The sequence below is a fragment of the Erinaceus europaeus genome, unplaced genomic scaffold (assembly GCF_950295315.1).
Source record: "Erinaceus europaeus unplaced genomic scaffold, mEriEur2.1 scaffold_276, whole genome shotgun sequence".
Lineage (NCBI taxonomy): Eukaryota > Metazoa > Chordata > Mammalia > Eulipotyphla > Erinaceidae > Erinaceus > Erinaceus europaeus.
In genome coordinates, this window is record NW_026647267.1 from 127,925 (window position 1) to 151,901 (window position 23,977).

A 23,977-nucleotide genomic window follows, 5' to 3' on the forward strand; every position below is an offset into this window, starting at 1 on the left:
TAGTTGTCGGATATAGGATTTATTTTATTTTATTTATTTTGTGGAAATGGGTCCTTGTACCTGTATTATTTCACTACTCTGAGCCATTTTTTTGCTAAGATAGAGGAGAAGAGAGACGCCATAGCATTAGTTTCTTCCACTGTTTTATATATATATATATATATATTTGTGTGTGTTTGTACATGTGTATAACTATAAATGTATACGCATATATGTAATATAATTTCTTCTTTGACAAATTCACTGAAAAATGTGCAAGTGATGTATTATGTTTAACTTAATATTTGTGGTAGAAACTGAAGGTAGAAACTAAGAATATGACTACTCTGAGTTCAAGTAAAAAATATTCTAGAGGCTAGGCAGTGGCGCAACTTCCGAAGCGCAAACACCACCATGCACAAAGACCCCGGTTCAAGCCCCCGCTCCCTACCTATGGGAGGGAGCTTCACAAGTAGTGAAGCTGGGCTACAAGTTTTTCTCTTGCTCTCTCCTGCTCTATTCCCCTCTCCATTTTCAATTCCCCTTTGTACTGTCAAATAAAGTTTTTAAAAGAATAGCTGCCAGGAACTATGGATTTGTAGAGTTGCCATGGAGCCCCAGCGATAGCCCTGGTGGCAGAAAAAAAAAGTAAAAAATATTATTCCAAATAAATGTCATGTAGTGCAACTTGACCCTTTAACAGACGTGATTTCTTTGTTCCAGGCCACTTTTCCTTTAGATAGAGAGAGAACCTCCATGGCATTGTAGCTTCTTCAGGTGCCATAGTGTCTCCTGTGTGGTGATGGGGCTTGAACTTATGCATAAACTGAGTGCAGGACAGGGCATTGTGCCTGGTGAGCTCTCTCCCTGTGCTCTCTCACGGACCACATGAATATTTTTTATAAAGAGCCCTGAGCTTACTTCTTTTGTTCTTAGAGATATCATTTCCATCCCATAATCTGAGGGTAGCACTAATGCTAAATTGAGTAGTTTGTTCTGCTTTTTAATAGCATAACTGTGTTCCACTACTCAGTATTTCTGTTTCTGTTGTCCTTTGTCCCTCTCCCCTTCTGTTTCAGCCTCATTTTCTCTGCTGCCACATGCACTTACTCAGCCTCCTCTTCCACGGAGTTTGCTGCCTCCCATGTGTGATTCTCACATTTTGAAATGTGTGTGTATGATTCCTAGAGTAGTTTGTGGCACAGATTCTTTATATATATAATAATGAGTAAGAAAAATTCTTTTCACTTTGCTTTTAGAATGAACTGGAGAATTTCCCTTTAAGCACAATCCAGCACTGCCAACCTGTGATGCATTCCTGTAACTATGACTCAATTCTTGCCCTGGTGTGCAAAGAGCCAACACAGAACAAGCCTGACCTTCATCTTTTCCAATGTGAAGAGGTTAAGGTAAATTAGTGAGCTTTCTTAGCCTATACACATACTCTGGCAGTTTTTGAATTAGATACTTCAATCATATGTTTAGTAGGTACTAGATTTCTAGTTTCTTTGGGTTTCATAAGGAAAACAAATCTTTTAGTATCTTTCTTAGTTTCCATGTCAAGAAAATGAGGAGGTAGAATACTACAAAAAAAAAAAAAGTAGATGCAGTCTGTGTATAAAAAACTGTAGATGATATCTTGAAATCTTCACTGAATGACTGCCTTGGGCTTATAATTCAAAATTGATTCTTCACAAGTGCTACATGAACAATAAATAATGATACCATCCTGTTCTATCTCACGCTAGTCACATGCCACGGGTTTTTATGATGAAGCACTTAGACACTTTTGTATCAATTTAAAGTTCTCTAATTATGTGATATGAATAATTGCCCAAGATTTGTCAGATTACAGTGATACACAAAAATAGCTAAACATAGTTACCCGTAATGATAGGCTATACCCTGAAGGTTTGTATTTCAAAGAACACTGTAATTTTCAAATGATTATAATTCATGATGCTTTATGGACATTAGAAATTATCTTCAGCTCTGAATATCTTTATTTCATGAGTCAGTTTCTTTTGCAAGGAAGTAAATTTGTATCGAGTTGAATGGTACTTTGACGAAAGAGGCTGAATATCAAAATACATTGATAATTTTTAGAGAAATTCTGAGAGGTTTGATCTGTATTTGACAGTAAAATATGGTAGATAAACTAAACTAGACTGTAAAAAGTACATTTTGTAATTGTCTTATTCCCATGCCTGTCATAAATGATGTTCTAAAAAACTTACTTGGAAAGACCTGTGGCATTTATAGTCATTTGTAGTCTGTATATGTGATACCAGAATTTTTGCATAGTGCCTTTTGAAGTTGCTAAGAATTTTGCCAGGTTAGATTTGTTAAATTAATAATTTTTAGTGATTATTTTTTTGCTCCAAAAATAAAGTTAACTTTAATTCAAGCATTTTATAAACAGAGGTTAAACTAAAAAAAAAACACCTTTTTAATTCTTTTCTTTTTAAATTTTTATTTATAAAAAGGAAACACTGCCAAACACCATAGGATAACAGGGGTACAACTCCACGTAATGCCCACCCCCAGAACTCCGTATCCCATCCCCTCCCATGATAGCTTTCCTATTCTTTGTCCCTCTGGGAGTATAGACCCAGGGTCATTATGGGGTGCAGAAGGTGGGAGGTATGGCTTCTATAATTGCTTCCCCAATGAACATGGGCATTGACAGTTTGATCCATACTCCCAGCCTCTTTCTCTCTTTCCCTAGTAGGGGAGGGCTCTGGGGCAGCGGGGCTCCATAAAATTTTTTTTAATGTATTTCCTTTGATGCTATAAAAGCCCCCTTGTAATATAAGAGTCATTATGTGGAATAAAGTTTCTGATTTTCAGTGGGGGAGATAGCATGATGGTTACGCAAAGAGACTCTCATGCCTGAGGCTTCAAATACCCAAGTTCAATCCCTGTACCACCATAAGCCAGAGCTGGAAAATGCTCTGGTAAAAATAAAAAATAAATTTAAGTTTCTTTTTAAAATTTTTTTTAAAGATTTCTTAAATATTTATTTCCTTTTGTTGCCCTTATTATATTTATTGTTGTTGTTGTTATTGATGTCATTGTTGTTGGATAGGACAGAGAGAAATGGAGAGGGGGGAAAGACGGGGAGAGAAAGATAGACACCTGCAGACCTGCTTCACCACTTGTAAAGCGACTCCCTTGCAGGTGGGGAGCCATGGGCTTGAACCGGGATCCATATGCCAGTCCTTTTGCTTTGCGCTACCTGTGCTTAACCCACTGCACTACCACCCGACTCCATATGTTTCTGATCTTCAGTTTTAAGAATAGAGACCTAACCTGCTTTCCTTACTCCCATCTACTGCATGATGCCAGAAAAAAAAAATAACCCAGACACTTGTATATGCATGAAATTGATGGACCACTATCCCCAGTACAGTTTTGATAGAAAGAGAGGATAGGAGAGACAATGAGGCAAAGACCTAAAATACAACTCCATCATCTGTGGAACTCACTACTTTGGTCCTTTGGTCCTATCCATGGTGGTCCCATGTGGTGCTAAGTATTGAACTAATGGCTTCCCACACAAAATATGTGTAATCTGCTGAAGAGCCACCATCGAGACTGAAATGCTGGCTTCATAGTACAGGGATGGGTAATGATGAGTCTGAGGCAGATATACTGAATACTATTTTGTTCTAATTGACAGATGAGCTATAGTGATGCATTTACAGCTAGCTGATCATGATTTACATGATCCACACAAGACTTCTTTTTTTTTCCCCCTTCAATGTTTTAAAGCTTATTATGGAACTTTACCCATTTTCTTCCCTAATAAAACTTTTCCTTAGAGATAGGCTAATCTCTTTCCCTCTTAGGAAGTTTGGGGTTCCCAGTCACCTTTGATTTTATTTCCCAAATAGGGAAAAGCCTTTGGCATACTCTTTGCAGTGTCTCCCTGAACTAGGATGTTCTTACAGAACTGAGATGCCAGGTCAGGCAGTAGAGCAGTGGGTTAAGCACACATGGTGTGAACTTAAAGGACCAGCGTAAGGATCCCGGTTGGAGACCCTGGCTCCCCACCTGCAGAGGGGTCGCTTCATGAGCTATGAAGCAGGTCTGCAGGTGTCTGTCAGCCTCTCCTCTTTGTCTTCCCCTCCTCTCTCCATTTCTCTCTGTCCTATCCAACAACAATGACATTAATAACAGCAATAATAATAGCCATAACAATGATAAAACAACAAGGGCAACAAAAGGGGAAAAATAGCCTCCAGGAGCAGTGGATTCATGTACCAAGCCCTAGCAATAACCATGGAAGCAAAAAATAAGTAAATAAATAGAACTAGAATGCCTTGACACTCCCGTGACCAGCATTGTGACATTGACCAAGCCATCATGAGTTTTCTCCACTTTGATTAACTAACAAAGAGAATAGATTAAACAGCCTTTCTTTAAATGTCTTCTCAGTTCAAAAGTTTATAATCATCTGTGTTTACAGTAAAATAATAAACTGTACATATTTGAGAGAAATATGCATAAGCACAGCAGAAAACAGGCACAGTAGTAGAAGAATATATAACAGTAAGAATCTAGCATTCATCATTATCATGGTTTATGAAGTAACTTTATAACCAAGCAAAATATACTTCTTTGCCATTAATCTTATATTGGTTCCTAAGAAAATAAAGTCAAAAATTCATGTTAGAAAAGTACTGACACAACAAATCATGGGAGGAAAGGAATGTTTACCTTAATAGTAAAACAAAACTGGTTCATCTCAGGATTAGAGTAGATTTATCCCAGTTTCTGCTGGTGTCGCTTGCTGCGGTGGCGGGACGCAGGAAAAGGAGGTTTGGAGCAGAAAGGGAACACAATCCTTTATTCGCGTGGGGACCTCAGGGTTGGGGTGGGAACACAGCAGTTGGGGCCACGTGGAGCTAGCCAAAATGGCCACCTCCTGCTACGTACCGCACCCTTCCATCACCTAGGTGAAAAACAGGCAAGAGAGCGAGGGGCAGAAGAAGAAAGGCTTTTATGGGAATAGCTCTTGTGAGAATGAGAAGGGGGAGGAGTAACCATAGCACTCCAGGGTAGGATAATAAATTTTGCAGGAATGGGAAGGGGGAGGAGTAACCAAAGCACTCCAACTATCACGGGGAATTAACAATGCCCTGAGGGCAAAACATGGCGGAACAGGTGCTCCGAAAATGTCCCAGCTTTTGCGGGAACTAGCAACAGCCTGAGGGGACAACATGGCAGATGTGACTGCATCTGCACAATTTCCCAGCATCTCCCCCTTTCCTTATATCTAGTGGCCACAGTATAGGAAATTTAGAGTGGAGCAGGCTTAAATGTTTTTAAGGAATGCCATGCTCAGGTGGGAAGATGTAGGATGTTTTTGTGGGGGAGGGAAGACTTACCAACCTTGTGAGATTTATGTGCCCCCCCTGTGCTCAACTCCTCTGTAGAGAGAGAGAGACTTACCTGGAGGGACTCATCCCATAGGTTAAGCTCTGCCAGGCTCCACCATCTCCTCACAATTTTTCTACATCTTTCCCTATCTTTCTATCTAGTCATCACATTAACATGGGTCAATGTCTGTAAAAGACTCCATCTGTGACAGAGGAATAGTAGTGTAGGGGTGAGCAGAAACCTTTTGGGCATAAATCTGAATGATATAACAAAACAGGAAAGGACAAGTAGGGGAGCAGTAAGAGCCAGTGTGATGTCAAGGGAAGGCTTGGTGCGCAAAGGAACGTTCCCTGTCTGAGGGGGGCAAGGGTTCATAATGAGGGGGCGTTTCCTGCCTCAAAGGGCAGGATCTGTAGGCGGGAGGGAATGGCCCGCCAAGCGGAGGGGATATTTGGCATTGTATAGTCCTCAAGGCAACAGTCTGCAAAGTCTATGAACTACTCAGGGTCAGTCTTTGAAAACCCAGCAGCGTGAAAGGAAGGAAGCTGCTGTAAAATTGTGTAAAGTGTCCAAAGGGTAAACCAGCAAGTCCAATATAAGTGTCAGTCCAAAGTAGGCGACTAGGGGGAGAAATGGCAGGGGGTGAAACGCTGCATGAGCAAGGTCAGATGCTGGAATTCCGCTTCTCTGTAGACAGTGAGCTGGAACTGCCAAAACGTGACAGGCAAAGCAGAAGCAGGAAGGGCAGACAGGCAGTAAAAAAGTTCTATCCTTGGAGTCTGTGAATCAGGTTCTTCAGATTGCGTCAGGTGACATCTAGAGTTTCGGGAGGTGTGCCACTGTAGTTGAGCCATCTAGTGGGTGATGTCAGAGTGTGCAGGGGTCCAGATGGTTTTTCCCAGGATTCCTGTGAAAGAAACACAAACAATCTGCTTCTCGTGGTTAGCAGGGCATCTGATTTGAATTTTTTATAGAAGAGGAGGATTGGTGCCTTAGCCAACTGAGTACTGGGGGATGTATCTTCCCTATTTATTTATTATTATTATTATTATTATTATTATTTTATTTTATTTTATTTTATTTTTACTTAGTTGAGCCTAGGTGTTTGGCGGGCCTTCTCAACAGCCATTTGTCTTTGGGGGTAGTAAGAGATGTCCATGGCATGGTGATGTTATAAAAGGAAATATCTTTAAATTGTTGGCTGACAAAGGCAGGCTTATAGTAGCAAGACGAGATACATCAGTTAAGTGTAGAAGAATATTTGAAAATTGTTAATTCACATAAGTTATATATAGAGGAACTTTTTATAGTTTAATACCTTACCATATGAGCAGATGATTCTTCATGTGAAGTCTTGATAGCTGTAATCACTTATTAGTGAGAAAAAAAAAACTTGTAACAAGTTAGAGGTTTACTATAATTGATAGCTTGATGATTATAATTGGTTTAAGCATCTTTATGATTTTGTTTAAAGGTCATCTAATGTGACCTTTTGTAGCAGACTCTACAGCAGGATCTTTAGACTAATTTTAGTTAAAATACATATATTGATTTTTTAACCATTTTGCTTTGGACTATAAACAGACGCAGGTTACTTAGAGAGTTAACACGTTAGTGACAATGGTTTTAACATTACAGTGTCAGATTGATGCCAGGTCTGTTGTGGATTAATTTCCACAAGATAGTTTACAGGGCACTTTTGGGGGCGCTCCAAAAGCGCCCTGTATAGAGAAATTGTATTTTAGTTTTGGGGATATATTGTCACATTAAATACTTAGACTTTTTACCTTAAAGAGTTAGTTACTTTTAGCAAATTACTTTTACCTTGTCTGTTAATAATGTAGCTTCAAGGTTACACTTTTGACTGTTAAGTTAGTGTTTACCAAACTCGAAACATACCTATAAACATTTAGTTATAACACACAGAAGGAGAAAAACTTTTGTTATGAAAACATATCATTTTATAAACAAATTTAGATCTATCTGTCTTTACTCACACAGTTTAAGACTAAGCACTGTACATATATACCAAGACTTATATATAAAAAATTGAGAGAAAAAAAATTTGGGGAATGTTTCTGGACATCTCCAGAAACTTTGGCTGCGTCCAGCATTTTTATATAAAGTCAATTAAGTTTTAGAGTACTCTGAGCAGATGGGTCATACAAAAATTTTTGGTCATTCAGCATACTCACAAAACACAACTGACCAGTTATAACTCCAGAGAAGGAGTAGGAGAGAGGGCTTTGTGAGCCAGATTTTCCAGATTCTGCCATGTCGTATTATGGATCCTGGGATGCATCCTGCATATAGTCCTCTTGGAGCATTTCTTGTTCTTCAGGGATAGCAGCACCATCATGCAGATATTGTCAGACATGATGGGCAGGAACCCAGACAGGTTTGGAGTAATTCTGTGGAAAAATGCATCCGAAACCTCTCCCCATGGTCAATAGGGGGTCAGGCCCTTTCCAAATTTTATCGAGTGGGTCTTTACATTTGACCTTAATAGCTGGGAGGGTGGATGGTGTTTTCCAATGAAGATTAATAGGAGGTAAGTCCAAGTTATTGTAAATATTAAAGAGATTTATCGTAGTTAAGGCTTTTGCTAGCTGGATATTGGGGGGGGTACATTCCTCCTTTATCTTTACTTAATTGAGCCTTAAGGGTTTGATGGGCCTTCTTGACAATGCCTTGTCCCTGTGGATTATAGGGAATGTCTGTGGTATGAGTAATGTTCCAGAGGGAACAAAAATCTTTAAATTGTTTGCTGGTAAACATAGCCCCATTGTCAGTTTTCAGTTGAAGAGGTAAGCCCATTATAGCAGAACAGGTGAGTATATGGCTTATAAGCTTTTTAGAGCTTTCTCCCATCTGAGCTGTCACCCACATAAATTTAGAAAAGGTATCAATTGAGACAAACACATATTTTTGTTTGCCAAAGTTTGGTATGTGGGTGACATAAATTTGCCAAAGAGCATTGGCTTTTAAGCCTCGGGGATTAACCCCAAGAGTTTGAATAGCAGGTATTCTTATGAGACTTGCACAGGAAGAACATGTAGCAAGGATATGTTTCAACTGTGGTAAAGGAACATCAGGAAATCGAGCTCTAAGGCCTTTAAGATTAACATGGGTTAGGGAATGGAAGTCAGCAGGATCAGAGACAGAGACTTAGGAGAGTTCCTGTGGAGGCAAGGTGACCACTGCAGTATTCCCTTCGGACAGGGAACCAGGAAGAGGGCTGTGGGAACGAAGGTGTTGAACATACAGTGGTTGGGTTCGAGAACAGAGCGTAGAGGCGATTTGAATCAAGAGAGGGGAAAGTGGGTTGTCATCAATTCTCACATAAGAACGAGCAAGCCATGGAAGTAAGTTAACAGTATACACACTGTCAGAAAAAAGGTTGAAGGGTTCTGGTACAGCTTTTAATTCAAGGAAAACAGCATAAAGTTCTTTGTACTGAGGGGAATTCTCAGGAAGTTCAGTAAAGAGAGGTTTAGGTGATTGTTTGTCTGGGTAATATATAAGGGCAGCAGCTCCCTTTATTCCACTGTCAGTGAAGACTGTAGGAGCAGAGGGGATGGGATCTTGAGAGAAAAGTTTAGGTACTAGTAGAGGCAAAAGAGGTAAAGAAGCTATCAATTTATTAGAAGGAAAATGGTTATCTATTTGTCCTGGAAACCCCACAAACCTTATGGCAAAACGGGAATAGTGGCATATGAGCCACTCTGTATCTGTGAGAGAAAAAGGAAGAATAATTAAATCCAGTTCTTTCCCTAAGACCTACACAGACCTATTTCTTCCTTGGCGAACCATGAATGCTAACCCATCTATCTCAGTGAGGAGTCTTGGAACTCTGCCTACTGGTGTGTGAAGCCACTCAAGAACCCCATGGTTCTGCCACAGTGCCCCCACTACTGTGGGGGGTGGAGTTAAAGATTAGAAGGTTTACCAGAGAGGAGGGGGAGAATCGAACAAGGTGTATGTCCTGGAGGGCCTGGTAAACCTTTCTAGTGCCAAGGAGGCCTCGGGAGTTAACATACGTTTTGAGGAGGACTGTTTGTTTCCTTTTTACAGGTCAAACAGTGGTTGGAGGCAGCTAGTAGGCAAGATAAAGACACTGCCTAAGCCAATTTAAATTTCCAAGAAAACTTTGTAAAGAAGCAAGATTAAGGTTAGAAGAAAAAGTAACACTAGGTTTTAAGGGATGAATTTGCATTAGAGAAACCTCTGAACCTAAGAAAGATATTGGAGGAATTAGCTGTATCTTCTCAGGAGCTACATTAAGGCTGCTTTTCTTTAAGGCAGGAATGAGAAAATCACGTAGGGCACAGAGATCTGTATCTAATTCTTCCCATATTAAGACATCATCCATGTAGTGAAAAACATTAAGGCCCTTATGAATATATGGGAAAAGGGCAGATTTAACAGCCTCTTGACAAATTGTAGGACTGTTGGCCATGCCCTGGGGCAGCACCACCCATTCAAATCTGTCGGCAGGGCTGGTGTTATTAATAGAAGGAACAGAGAAGGCAAAACGTTTACAATCTTGCGGGTGCAAGGGAATAGAGAAAAAACAGTCTTGTATATCAGTAGCTATGATTGGAATTCCCATGGGAATTGCAGAAGCAAGAGGCAAACCCCTTTGGGGGGAGCCCCAGACCTGCATGGTTTTATTTACCGCATGGAGATCTTGGAGGAGGCACCATTTTCCCAAGCACTTTTTAATCACAAAGACAGGTGTATTCCATGGGCTTCAGGAATGACGAATGTGTCCCAAGGACAACTGCTCTCGGACGAGCTCTTTTAAAATTTCTAGCTTATCCCTAGGCAAAGGCCACTGTTCCATCCAGACAGGCTCATTAGAAAGCCAATCCAAACAGGGAGTTTGGTTACGAACAGTGGCAGTTAGTATTGGGGGTGCTGATTAGATCTAGTCTCGCAGGAATGGGTGTTACGCTCTGCAGAGGCATCTGTGGATATCCTAATATCAAGGCATTCCAGAAGATCCCTGCCCAGTAGGTTGGTGCTAATATCAGCTACCAAAGGGCGGAAGTGTCCGGTAGTCCCTTCAGGGTCTTCCCACGTAAGCGAATCTCGTGTGAGAAAGGCTTGGGTCAACCCTCCAACTCTGTGTAAATGGGGTCCTGGAAGGAGTTCCCAATTCTGGGGAACCTCTGCTTGCCTTAAAATTGTCTTTTCTGTTGACTACATAGCAGATGTGACTACATCTACACAATTTCCCAGCATGCTGGGGCTGACCAATTTGATTCAGTGGGTTTGTTCACAAGAGCCCAAGGGTTCCCAAGGACCCAAGGATAAAATAAAGGAAGGAATTTCTTTATTTCACTCTACATTTGTGATTTGTATTCTCTCTCTCTTTCTCTCTCCCCTCCCCCTCTCTCCCCCCCTCCCCCCTCTCACTCTGTCCCTCTCTCTCTTTTGGGCTTCACACATGTATAGTTTTAGTGCTCCTCAGCTGATTTATTTTCCCCCACCAGGGTTATTACTAGGGTTTTGTGTCAATGTGATGACTCCATAGCTCCAGGTAGTTGTTTCCCCCCCCCCCCACACTATTTCTTTTTCTGATATAGGAGAGAAATATAGAGAGGGAAAGAGAGACACCTACTACATTGTTCCACCACTTATGAAGCTTCCCTTCTTGCGGGGGGAGGGAGACCTAGAACTTGAATCTGGTAGCTCCTTGTGCATCATAGCTTGTGTGCCCTACTGGGTGTGCCATATTCCAAACCATCATGGGCCTTTTTTTTTTTTTAATGAGACTGATGTAGGGAGAGACTCCATGTCACCAGTTTCCCCCAGTGCCATAGTACCTGTGGTGCTGGTCTTCGAAGTTACCACATGCATTAGGTAGGGTGCATACTGTACTCCATGATTTTCTCCCTAGACACTCAATAAGCTGTTATTTAGTTTTAATTTTTTAAAAAAATTATTGGGGGTGAGGTTATTGGTTTACAGTAGTCTTTGACACATAGCCACAACCCCTTGTCTCCCTTGATTTCTGTCTGGGAGATACTTGCTCCCCCATCATGGGGTCCCTTTTCCCATCATGCATCAGGACTCCACTGATCCCTTCATCCCATCTCTTTCCTTTCTTCCACAGAGTCCTCTGGATAAGCTCTTTTTTTAAACTTCATTTTTTTCTCAGGCAGGACTGTTTACTAGTTACATTAGAAGCATTTAATTATACCTTAAAAATTTTATGCAAGGGTAGCTTAAGAAACTAAAATAATGTGGATTAAATAATCTTTTTTACAATTCAATTTTTTATTATCATAAGTTCTTTTTTTAAATCTCTCTCTCTCTTTTTTTTTTTTTTGCCTCTAGAGTTATCCCTGGAGCTCTGTGCCTGCACTACAAATCCACTGCTCTTGGCAGCTATTTTTCCCATTTTTTGCCCTTGTTGTGCTTGTTGTAGTTGTTACTGTTGTCATAGCTGTTGTTGTTGGATAGGACAGAGAGAAACTGAGAGAGGAGGGGAAGATGGTGGGAGGAGAGAAAGATAGACACCTGCAGACTTGCTTCACTGCTTGCAAAGTGACTCACCTGCAGGTGGGGAGCCGGGGGCTCAAACTGGGATCCTTATGCTGGCCCTTTTGCTTTGCGCCATATGCTCTTAACCCACTGAACTATCTCCCAGCCCCCATGGTAAGTTCTACATTAAGAATGACAAGAGTCACATGTTGAAAGTAAATGAAGGGGCCAGGCAATGGCATACTCTGTTGAGCACAACATTATAGCATGCAAGGACTGGGTTCAAAACCCACTCCCCACCTGCAGGGGAGGAAACTTCACAAATAGGGAAGCAGGTTTCTTGATTCCCCACCTCAGTCTCCCCGCTCCCATCTTAACTTCTGTCTGTCCAGCATAAAATATTAAAAAGAAAAAGAAATGTCTTGGTATATTGAAAAAAAAAAGCAAATTAAAAATCTCACATACTTTTGTATTATGATATTTATCAATTTAGACATAATCCTTTTTTTCTGTTTTGACCTGCATATCAAGACAAAAGACAACATCTGGCTTCTCAGGTAACTTGTCTCTCTTTGCAGGCCAACCTTATCAGTGAAGATATTGAAAGTGCAATCAGTGACAGTAAAGGAGGGAAACAGAAGAGGCGGCCTGAGGCCCTGAGGTAATAGCATTCAAAGACACTAGAGGGTGGAGTCGCCTTGCCTTGCTCTCTCGTCTTCTCCATTTAGAAAATGTAGTAAGAGTTATTTTCTTTAAAATAAAAAAAAGTATCTCTATATTTGAAAGAGACAGAAAGGAACCAAGAGGGGAAAGAGAGATGTAGAGGAAGAACGAGACATTTGTAGCACTGCGTCACTGCTTGTGAAGCATTCCCTCACTGCAGGTGAGGACCAGGGATTCGAACCTGGGTCCTTGCACTCAACAGGGTGTACCTCCACCTGACCTCAGGAAAAGTCATTTTCATCAAAGGTATATTAATTCCTTTTTTTTTTTTTAACAGATTAGAATCTGTAATCCCAATTTGGGTGTTCTCTTAGATTTGTCAATCTGTTGGTGCAGCTCAGCTCTTCATACTTTCGTTCTTTTTCAGTTTTTAAAATTTGTTATTTATTTACTAATGAAACTAAGAGAGAGAGAGAAAGAGAGGGAAGGGGAGGGAGTTCAGAGCACTGCTTAGCTCTGGCTAGTGGCGGTGCTAAGGGTGGAACATGAGAACTCAGAAACGCAGGCAGGAAAGTCTTTCACCTAACCATTCTATTGTTTCCCCAGTCCTTGTTCTTTTTCTGGACATTGACTTCTTCCAAGCATATTGTCACGTGAAAGATGAAAGACATTTTAAGGGATTACAAATGTATTTTAAGAATGTTGAGTGCTTAACAGCCTTTCCAAATCATAGATGACCTAGCAAAAACAAAACAAAAACCTAAACCTAGCTTTTATCTTAAATTTGCATTTTTTTTGTATTTAGTATAATACACACACACACACGATGGTAACTTTTGTTTATTATTATGATCATTATTTCTTTGTTGTCATCAGAGTTATAGGGTTATCTTTTTCTTTTCTAAGTTTATTTGATAGAACAGAGAGAAATTATAGGAGGATGGGAAGATAGAGAGGGAAAGAGACACCTGCAGACCTGCTTCACCACTCAGGAAACCTCCCCCCCCCCAGCAGGTGGGAACGGGCTAGAACCCAGGTCCTTGCACATGGTAATGTCTGCGTTCAACTGGGTGTGGCACTGCTCGGCCCCCTAGAAATACACATAATGGGATGGCTAGGAATTCCTTTCCCTTCTACCCTTTGACATAATTCCTGTTGAGGCTGAAGAATGCCTTGAGCCAGCCTAGGAGCCCTGGGAGTTACAGAGGGTGAATATTCAATTTGTTGATATCACTTTTAGGATGATTTCCAAAGCAGACCCTGGCATTCCACCTCCACCAAGAGCTCCTGCACCTGTGCCCCCTGGGACTGTGACCCAGGTGGATGTTAGAAGCCGTGTGGCCGCCTGGTCTGCATGGGCAGCCGACCAAGGGGATTGTGAGTATTTCTGTGAACTGTTGCTTACTACACAGTTAGGTAGGGCTGTGGTGTGGTTCATACTTTCAGACACTCTGGCAGTGATTTCTGAGCTTAAGTTTGAGGTTAGTTTAAAAATATATAATTCTTTAATAAAACAGTAGATCTTAAGGAAATTAAAAGCACATTGAGAGTATTATCTTTGAGGGACTCAATCATTTAGCAAATATAAAATTAAGACTAGCATCTTTTTAAGTGCACTCAGAGGGAAGTTTGCTAACTATTAAAATACAGTAATAAAATATATTTCATACTCAAACCAGAGACCTAGCAATATATATTTTAAATAAAAACATTATAACTAGGATTCTTTTATCATCTTATCATTGCCCTCTTTCGGACAAATTAGTTGTGGTTACTTGGAAAATACATCATGACAGTGGTAGGACAGTGGGAAAGATGGGAAGAAATTCCCCATCTATTTTAACTTGTCAAGTTGTGCCTCTGTAGATAATATGTAACCTTGACATTCTTTAAAAAAAGCAAACAATCATACCAGAGAACTTACTGTAACTTTTTAACTGTCAGCATATTTTACTGTACCTAAGGTTTTTCTTAACTGGAAACTGCCTTTGAATATAGAGGGTTCAATCCCTTTATTTTCAGGGTGAAAACATTGTTGTCCAGAGAGTTTGAATTTGATAAAGACTAGAGCCTCACTCTGCATCTGACATAATTCTTGCTGAAAAAGGGAGACTTCTTCAACCAATGATCCTTTATCTGGAATGGTACTGTTTATCCAGGACATGTAGCAGTGAAGTTAACTAAGAGAATTTGATTGCCAAGATGAAGGACATTAGACTCTCTGGGAGTTTGGCGAAAGCCAAGTCAGAGTCTACTGACTCCGAGGTCTCTGTGCTTCAACTTCAGTTTGAAAATGGATGTGTGTGTATTTCATGAATGCACATATACCACCTTTCTAGTTCTAGATATATACTATCTTTCTAATAATAGTTCTTCTGAAGGCCCTATGTGACTCAGGTGGGCCAAAAGTTTTGAATTCTTGTGGTAGCTCTTGACTGCCAATGATGATCTCTGTAGAGTAGTCACAGGGGGTTCTTAGGAGTAGCAGAGACCTCACAAACCTCTTATCTTGTCCTCCAAATGATAATTGAGGACCATCTGGAATTCTTGATACTGTATCTCAAATTCACATTGTTTTCTTTAGTTCACTATAGCCAAGATAGCAGCAGCTAACCATGTCTAAGATGGCAGCTAACTGGAAAGATTTCATTCATATAAATTCTAATTATGTTAAAGTACTTAACAGCCACTAATTAAATTGTGTAAGACTCAGGGATTTCACCTTTGTTTGTTGGCAAGTAAAAATCCATGTATGGATAAAGTCGACATAGAAGAGGCATAGTGATACCATTTTCAACATGTTGTACATTTCTGTATATTGAACATCTTGAGTCCTGATGCTCTATCATGACTTGAAGTCCCGTTAATGATGATACATTTGTCCTGTTCTTTCCATACATTTTCCAGCCATTTCATCTTCTGCAAAATCTCTGTACAACTCTTTTTGTGGTGGTATTAATTAACTTTATGCCAGGAATTATTTCATTAAATTAACCTTATAATTGACATCCTGCTAACTGAGCTAACTTCTTTCTTTCTGGGATGGTCTTAAATGCATTTTCTTTTAATTTGCAAATTCCATTAGGCACTTATACTTTTAAAGCATATGAATTAAAGTTAATGAGCTTCATGTTGTGGGTTTTAACAGTTACACGTAGGAGTTTAAGAAATGCTTTACAGGGGGCCAGGTGGTGGCGCACCTGCTTGAGCGCACATGTTACAGTGCTCTAGGACCCAGTTTCAAGCCCCTGGTCCCCACCTGAAGGGGGAAAGCTTCACAAGTGGTGAAGCAGTGCTGCAGGTGTCTCTCTGTCTCTCTCCTTCTCTATCGCTCCCTTCCCTCTCAATTTCTGACTGTCTCTATCCAACAAATAAAAGATTTAAAAAAATTTAAAAAAAAGAAATGCTTTACTGTCAAACTGCCCCCCCCCAATGTGATCATACTGTTGGAATGCGTTTACAAGTGAGTTTAGTTGCATTAGAACTTAGTCAGTCACATTTTAAGAAATAGTCCTTAATTGCTGGTCTGTATTTTTTTTTCTTGTGCAGGAATTAAAGGGTGCTAAGTTAAGTTTGGTTTCACAGGGAGTTGACACAGAGAAGAGGTAGTCATGGGGAAAATTGTAGAGAACACAACTTCATGTAGATAAGACCAGTACTTCAGTGCTCACCAAGTATCACGCTCCATCTGCCATTTTGCTGCAAAGATATGCAGACAAGTCTGGTTTTGATTGTGTATCCAGAGGAAGGATTCCCTTTTGCACACTTCTCTAGCCAGTTTTCATATGAAATCACCTTCTGCTTCTGCAACTAGCTTTACTTCATGACTCTCTGTCTCTCTCTTTCTTTTCAGTTGAGAAACCAAGGCAGTATCATGAGCAGGAAGAAACCCCAGAGATGGTGGCAGCCCGAATTGACAGAGATGTGGTGAGTACAGTATTCTTCTGTACTTCATTAGCTCTGCTCTAAAGAAGAAAAAGAAAACCACAAAAATGAGGTGAATGAAAGAAAAAGTTTTGTGGGAGCTATTTTCTCTTTCCAATAGTATTTGTAACTTGGAACTATGTTTCTCAAGTACTTTTGCATTTATTAAAATATTTATAGGGTATAGTCTTGACTTATATTAGAATTAACATTTTTTAAATAATTTTTATTAGTGATTTAATAATGAACTGACAAGATTGTAATTTAAGTGGGCACAATTCCATACAATTCCCACCACCAGAGTTCCATGTAATTAACATTTTAAATAATTTACAAAGGGATTAAATCTGAATCATTACATTTTTCTCTTATAGTTCATTATTGAGATATCTTTAATATTTCTTCCTAACACTTACTATAAACATTTCGTACTATCTGGAAGACAAAACTTAAGTGGCATTTTAAAGACAGATATTTACATTTCAGTGCTTTCATTTCTCTAGTAATTTTCTTGCGGAATTGAGTGCCTTATGATGTCTTTATAACGTAGGTTGGGGAGCTAGGGGAGAGGCTCAGGAGTCTCCTCCTTGGGGTGTCTAATTCTTCATACTAATCTAAACAAAGTATTGGAGCTAAGACCATGATTTCAAGCATTTTAAGCTTTTTTTTTATTCAGGAAAGGTGAAAGCATGTGCACAGAGAGACACGTGGGCAAAAAAGGCGGCGTGGCAATGGAGTTGGGCTCTTTCATGTGCTTCTTAAGCTTCAACTTTCCTGCTCTTCTAAGCCATACCTACTCCTATTACAGCTTTCCGTCTCTCAAGTCCTATCTGGGAAAAATTAGTGAGTGTCTACAGGGAATAGTAGAATTATGTAGGTACAGAATGTAAAAGTCCCAATGAAACCCATGTATAAAAAGACAAATCAAAAAAAAAAAAGAAGAAAGAAAAAGTGTCCAATTTCACATTTATGAAAGGAAATCAATTAGACTGGCAAACTAGCTCACATAGATGATGTACTGTCTCTGCCATGTGGATGACTCTAGATTGAGCCCCACACCCAGCTAATTGGTAGGTTAAACCTTGGTACCATAGAGTGTTTCCCTATCTGTATCTGTCTCTGTCTAGGAAAAAACAAAAAAAGAAATCAGCCTGGAGCAGTGAAGCCCCAGTAATGAAAAGATAAACAATGGAAAAGGAAGTCAGTAATGACTTAATAGGATAAGAGATACTTAAAGCTGATAATACCTAGAAGCACAGTACACCATGAATCCTGTTTCTACCAAGTAGAAACTCTGAATCATACATTTTACTGCAGGTGATCCATTTGTTTATGAAGTTAACCACAACATTCTTAATCCTTAATTCCATGAACCAGAGCTGCATGTGCTTTATTGATACTTTTACTAGAGAAGCAACTTGATGTCTAATAAAATAAATGTTTTTGTGATTTTGTTCCTTTAACTTTGTGTGAGAAAACACCATGAGGAAATTAAGAGTAGTTGTAAATACTTAATAATCAAAATAGAGTGGCATTGCAGCATTGTAAATAGAGTGAAATTAAGTTCAAGAAAAATGTAAATAGCAGAATTTCCCCACAGCTATACTTTATTATTTTTTTCATAATAAAGTAAATTTTTATAATAAAATAATCATAAGTAATGAACTTGAAATTTACATGTATGAAATTTTTTGACATTCCAGTTTTCCTTTTACTTACTAACAATGTGTGTAAGTAAGGCAAAATAAGTTTGCTTTATGCCTTAGTCTGTAATTTTTAATTCCAGCAAATCTTAAACCACATCTTGGATGACATTGAATTTTTTATCACCAAACTTCAAAAAGCAGCAGAAGCATATTCTGAGCTTTCAAAAAGGAAGAAAACTAAAAAGGGTAAAAAGAAGGGACCAGGTGGTAAGTTGGATTTTCTTCCTTTAAAAAGAAAGATAAATCATTAGTATTTATATAATGCCTACTATTTGTTTTGCAAGTATGCCTTATTTTATTTCACAACTTCTATGAGAAATAATTGTGTGTATGTGTGTGTGAGTAGAGGAGGGGGAGGGGGGATATTATTGAAATGAGATTGCAGGCAATCTAGGCTCACGTCCTGGCACTACATAGGAGGGGCTGTGGGGTTGATGAAGCGCTGATGCTAGGATATCTCTTCCTGTCTGAATGAAAAAGCCGTCTAGTGCATGCATAAGGTTCTAGCTCTGCAAAAATCAAAAAACAAAAACATTATTTGGGTCTCTGAATTGTCGGCATGTACATACCATATTACCTTGTCCACTTAAAGGTCCGGTTTTGTCCTTCATCATACAGTTGTTTCAATAGATTATCTTAATCTTCTGGAGAGTCTTCACAACTTCTGTCCTATATAGATGGGCTGCTCAGCAAAATTCCACTGGCTGTATTCCAGTGTACTTTTCCTGATACTGAGATAGTCCCAGAGATGAGATGAGAAAAAGAAGGGGAAGAGAAGTTCAGTTTTGTTCCAAGTTGTCTATGGTAAAAAAGAGGACACATTTCTTAAATCACAGAGACAGAGATTCAGCTGTATGTCTGACCTCTATAGTTTTTATGATGAATAAAACCAAAGTCATCACTGTCCTTATATTTTATTTACCTTATTATTGAATCTCATTATTTTGTAAAACAGAAGGATCAGATTTTATTATTAAGTTGTAAATACCAATGGGTTTGAATTTTTTAATCATAAACCTCCAAATAGTACTTCAAGTTACATATACAGTTTCAAGTATTTGTATATACTTACAAATTATAGTTCTGTCAGTTAAAAATCTTAGGTTGTATATATAAGGTTATAATTATGGAACCAAATGGTATCAATTGAAACTATTTTAAAGAGCTAAGGAGACAGCATAATGTTTATTCAAAAAAAAAAAAAAGACTTCCTTGCTGAGGTAACAAAGGCCCCAGGAGGTTTATGATTAAAAAATTCAAACCCATTGGTATTTACAACTTAATAATAAAATCCCCAGGTTCAAACCTCTGAATGACCATAAACCAGAGCTGAGCAATGTTCAGATAAAATTAAAAAGAGGGGGGTCGGGCAGTGGCGCAGTGGGTTAAGCGCATGTGGCGCAAAGCGCAGGGACCGGCGTAAGGATCCCGGTTCGAGCCCCCAGCTCCCCACCTGCAGGGGAGTCGCTTCACAGGCGGTGAAGCAGGTCTGCAGGTGTCTATCTTTCTCTCCCCTTCTCTGTCTTCCCCTCCTCTCTCCATTTCTCTCTGCCCTATCCAACAACGAATTGCGTCAACAAGGGCAATAATAATAACCACAACGAAACTACAACAAGGGCAACAAAAGGGGGAAAAAAAAATGGCCTCCAGGAGCGGTGGATTCATGGTGCAGGTGCCGAGCCCAGCAATAACCCTGGAGGAGGGAAAAAAAAATAAGAAAAAAAAATTAAATTAAAAAGAGGGGCTGGCGGGAAGGGGAGGAGAGGAAGACTGTATCAAAGAATAGTAAGTGAATATTCCTCCCATTATGCATGACTTCTAGACCATTCTCTAGCCCAAATTGGCACTTCTGCATTTCATGCATATAGCATGAGATTGGCTTCAAGCCAGTATGCATCGGAACCTCAGGTAGAGGAATTCAGTCCAGTGTTGGGCCACTGTAAGTTGTTGTGGTTAGACTTTGAGAAGAAGCAGAAGAACTAAGTAGGGTGGTATTGGTATGCTCAGTACTCTGACATTTTTTTTCTTTTTTGAATTTAAAGTTTTTTTTTTAATGTTGCTTTTATTTCCTTCTTCACCCATTTATTTTCTTAGAGGGTGTCTTAACACTTCGAGCAAAACCCCCACCTCCTGATGAATTTGTTGACTGTTTCCAAAAGTTTAAACATGGGTTTAATCTTCTGGTAAGTGAAAGTTTGTCCAATTGAAAGAAAAGCATGGAAAAGCCTAAAGTTAAGCAAGAATGTTCCTTGTTGCATTACAAACTAAATTTGTTCTTGTAGTTTTTTTCATCTTTCTTTACTTTTATTAAAATGACTTATAGAAGCAGGGTGGTGGCACATCCAGTAAAGTGCACACATTACAGTTTGCAAGGTCCCAGGTTCAAACCCTGGCTTGCTCACTCCCCCCCCTCCCTCCCTCTCTCCTTATCTGCACCTTCCCTCTCAATTTATCTCTGTCCTATGAAATAAGGATTAAAAAAATAAGGAACAAATGGGGGTCAGGCAGCAGTGCACCGGTTAAGCTTACACTATGCATGGGGACAAGCATTTAAATCCCCTACTTCCCACCTGCAGGGGGAAAGCTTCATGAGCAGTGGGTCAAGTCTTCAGATGTCTGTCTTTCTCATTCTCCATATCCCCCTTCCCATCTCAATTTCTATCTGCCCTATCAAATAATAAATAAATAAGGAGCAGTGGCTACCAGGAGCAGTGGATTTGTTGTGCAAGTAGCAAGCCCTAGGGATAAACCTGGTAGCAATAAAAGAGAAAAAAATAAATTTAAAAATTCTCTCTATATTCAAAATAAATTAATAAAATATTCTAAGAGCACAATAAATTGAAAAACATAGTTGAGTTTTGATCTAAAAAAAATAGTGCCAATATTTAGTCACAAAGTTCTCCTTAATCATGCTAATTGATATATCAAAAGTGAAACTAATAAAGATGTCTGAATTTATCTTGAACCATTAGGAATGTCTTTTGCTTGATTATTTATTAATATAATAGTAATTTATCCTTGTATCTTTCTTAATGTTACAGGCCAAATTGAAGTCTCATATCCAGAACCCTAGTGCTTCAGATTTGGTTCACTTTTTATTCACTCCATTAAATATGGTAAGATTTTTACAAAAGAAAAAAATAGCATTTTTAAGAAATCTTTTTATTGTATTTATCTGAATTATCTAGACAAATATTCTTCATTATTTTGATTGGGCACTACTTTCTTATTACTTATGTAAAATATGAGTTTAAGTGTGGTAACTTGATGCCATGACAGAGGAAGTGATCATAACAATGTGTGTGATTAGTCTGTATCATTTGTATAATTTTTTTAAAAAAATGATCACTCTATCGAACTTAAAATCAACTACATTTGATTTTGAACTCTGTCATACCTGGTCACTACCTATCCAAGACCTGATGTAGAATATGAAATGAATATTGCTTCATAAACATTACGAGGTAAATGTTATTATCAGTTTGAGTGTCACAAGTGGGCCATAAGTGATTAGAATGTGAAAACCCAGGACTATATTAATAATTGGTGAATGCTTCCATATGTTGTGGTTAAATATAGTATGCCTAATTTCTGCTTGTCTACTTTATAAAGTCATTTAAAAACTAGATCAAGGTCATCCATATGCATAAAACCTGACACTGGCTGATTTTTTTAAAATTTCTTTATTGGAGAATTAATGTTTTACATTTGACAGTAAGTACAATAGTTTGTGTATGCATAACATTTCCCAGCTTTCCATATAACAATATAACCCCCACTAGGTCCTCTGTCATCCTTTTTGGACCTGTATTCTCCCCACCACCACCCCAGAATCTTTCACTTTGGTGTAATACGCCAGTGTCACTGGCTGATTTACAAAGTTAATAGTCTTTTTTCTTTTTTTGACACATTTGAGATTATATTAGTTTTGAGTATAGCTTTTTGCCCCTTCTGTTAACTCTGCACACTCACAGATTCTAATTAGCTACCTAGTCATGACACAGAGCAGAACTGTAAAATGATGGGATGCCAACCGACTTGCCTGGACAGATGACCCCACCAATGTGTCCTGGGGCTCTGCTACCTCAGAGCCCTGCCCTACTAGGGAAAAAGAGAGGCAGGCTGGGAGTATGGATTGACCTGTCAACACCCATGTTCAGCGGGGAAGCAGTTACAGAAGTCAGACCTTCCACCTTTGTACCCCATAATGATCCTGGGCCCATACTCCCACAGGGTTAAAGAATTGGAAAGCTATCAAGGGAGGGGAGATGGGATACAGAGCTCTGGTAGTGGGAATTGTACCCCTCTTATCTTATGGTCTTGTCAGTATTTCCATTTCATAAATAAATTTTAAAAAGAAAGAAAAAAATTATGGTACTGTGTTCTCTCACATACAGAAGTTTGTCTTTGTGATCAGTTATGTATCTGAAAACACTGACTTGTTTTGCCTTTCCTCAGAAAGGACTCCTTGTTAGTGCTTCCCTTAGTCGTAATACTTCTTATTACTCCCACTTAGTGTTTGGCCAGCAGAGCCCTAGACATTGTACTTGCACTGAGGAGGGGGGAAGGAACATTATTCAGAGTCAACAGCTGGTCAGACCCACTGTAGTTAGTGTCTCTGAAGTTGAGTCTCTCCCTCTAACCTCAGCAGGCACACACACACATGCACAGCCAAGCCTGCCATGAACAAATAAATAATATTAACTTCCCTCTACTCCTGTATCCACTTACTTTCCCTCTTAGTCATTTCTGCTATTCACTGGAACTGCTTCTAGAACAAGGAAATAAAAAATAATTACTATTCCAGGGAGACAGGGTAGGTTTTGTTTTTAAATAAAAGTCAGCCTGGCACTTTTATCCTTCATATTTTCTTCCTTTTATTTCATTCATTCATTCCCCACCCCCACCCCCACCCCCAAGACTGTGCCTTCTGCAATACAAATTGAACGAAGTTTTGTTCCAATTCCTCAAGGGTGGGGAAAGGGAAAAATAAGTCGTAAGTTGTATAGCAGTGGTGACTAATAGGCATGACTTGTTTCTGAGGACAACAGCATACCTCAGAGTATGCTTTCCAGAAGAGCTGGTGCAGAGGCACTCTGAGTGGGGAGGAGAGGCCTTCTGGGGAGAAAGAAACTGTGCACACATGTGCAGAGGCCTGGAACACGTGAATGTCTGGAAAGAACATCACTCTTGGTCTACAGCCCTGCAGCCATCATAACAACAGCAACAAAAAAATCCCTTTATTCTTGTGCCATATCTTAGAGAAGGCGGGATTTTTATAAAAGGGCTCTGGTTTCTATCTTGGGAAACAATTACCTTTCTTTAGTCAGGAAATTGCCTTTGAGAAGTAAACTCAGAGCAGTTTTTAGAGGCTCAACTGTTGTCAGTTTGTTAATCAGTGAAACAACACCTGTTTATTTTTACCATTGAGTTATTTATTTCTCGTCAAGGCTGTTTCCTAGGATTGGATTCCTGGAGGGCTGGGGGGGGGGGTATGTTGTACCGTCATGGCACTAGTGTTTATTTTTCTCTTAGTTTTCCCCACAGGCTTACACTACTAATACAAACCCTACTTCTCTCAAAAAAATGCTTATCTCTCTAACCTTAGTTTTCAATTTTGGCATAATAAGTCAGCTAGTAGAAAAACATACATCTTATTTACCTGGGAAGGTCTCATTTCTGTATTTTTCCCTCACATGAAAACACTAAGAGTAAACAACATTGACTATATATCTCATATCTTTACCCAGCCATCCACTGTTGGGCATTCAGGTTGCTAAATACCTTGGCTGTTGCGAATTATGCTCCTATGAACATAGCAGTGCATT

At 39.3% G+C, this 23,977-nt stretch overlaps 1 protein-coding gene across 7 annotated transcripts in view; it reads left to right on the forward strand.

The window, feature by feature from the left end:
- The window catches only part of LOC103117547 (epidermal growth factor receptor kinase substrate 8), a 133,630-nt gene that overhangs the window by 87,330 nt on the left and 22,323 nt on the right, over positions 1 to 23,977 (forward strand). For all 7 annotated transcript variants that reach the window (XM_060183889.1, XM_060183888.1, XM_060183893.1 and 4 more), the window contains 7 exons: positions 1,239 to 1,388; positions 12,435 to 12,517; positions 13,760 to 13,896; positions 16,373 to 16,446; positions 18,230 to 18,356; positions 20,244 to 20,332; positions 21,191 to 21,265. In XM_060183889.1, coding sequence (XP_060039872.1) covers positions 1,239 to 1,388; positions 12,435 to 12,517; positions 13,760 to 13,896; positions 16,373 to 16,446; positions 18,230 to 18,356; positions 20,244 to 20,332; positions 21,191 to 21,265 — 735 coding nt within the window. The remainder of the gene's footprint in view (positions 1 to 1,238; positions 1,389 to 12,434; positions 12,518 to 13,759; positions 13,897 to 16,372; positions 16,447 to 18,229; positions 18,357 to 20,243; positions 20,333 to 21,190; positions 21,266 to 23,977) is intronic.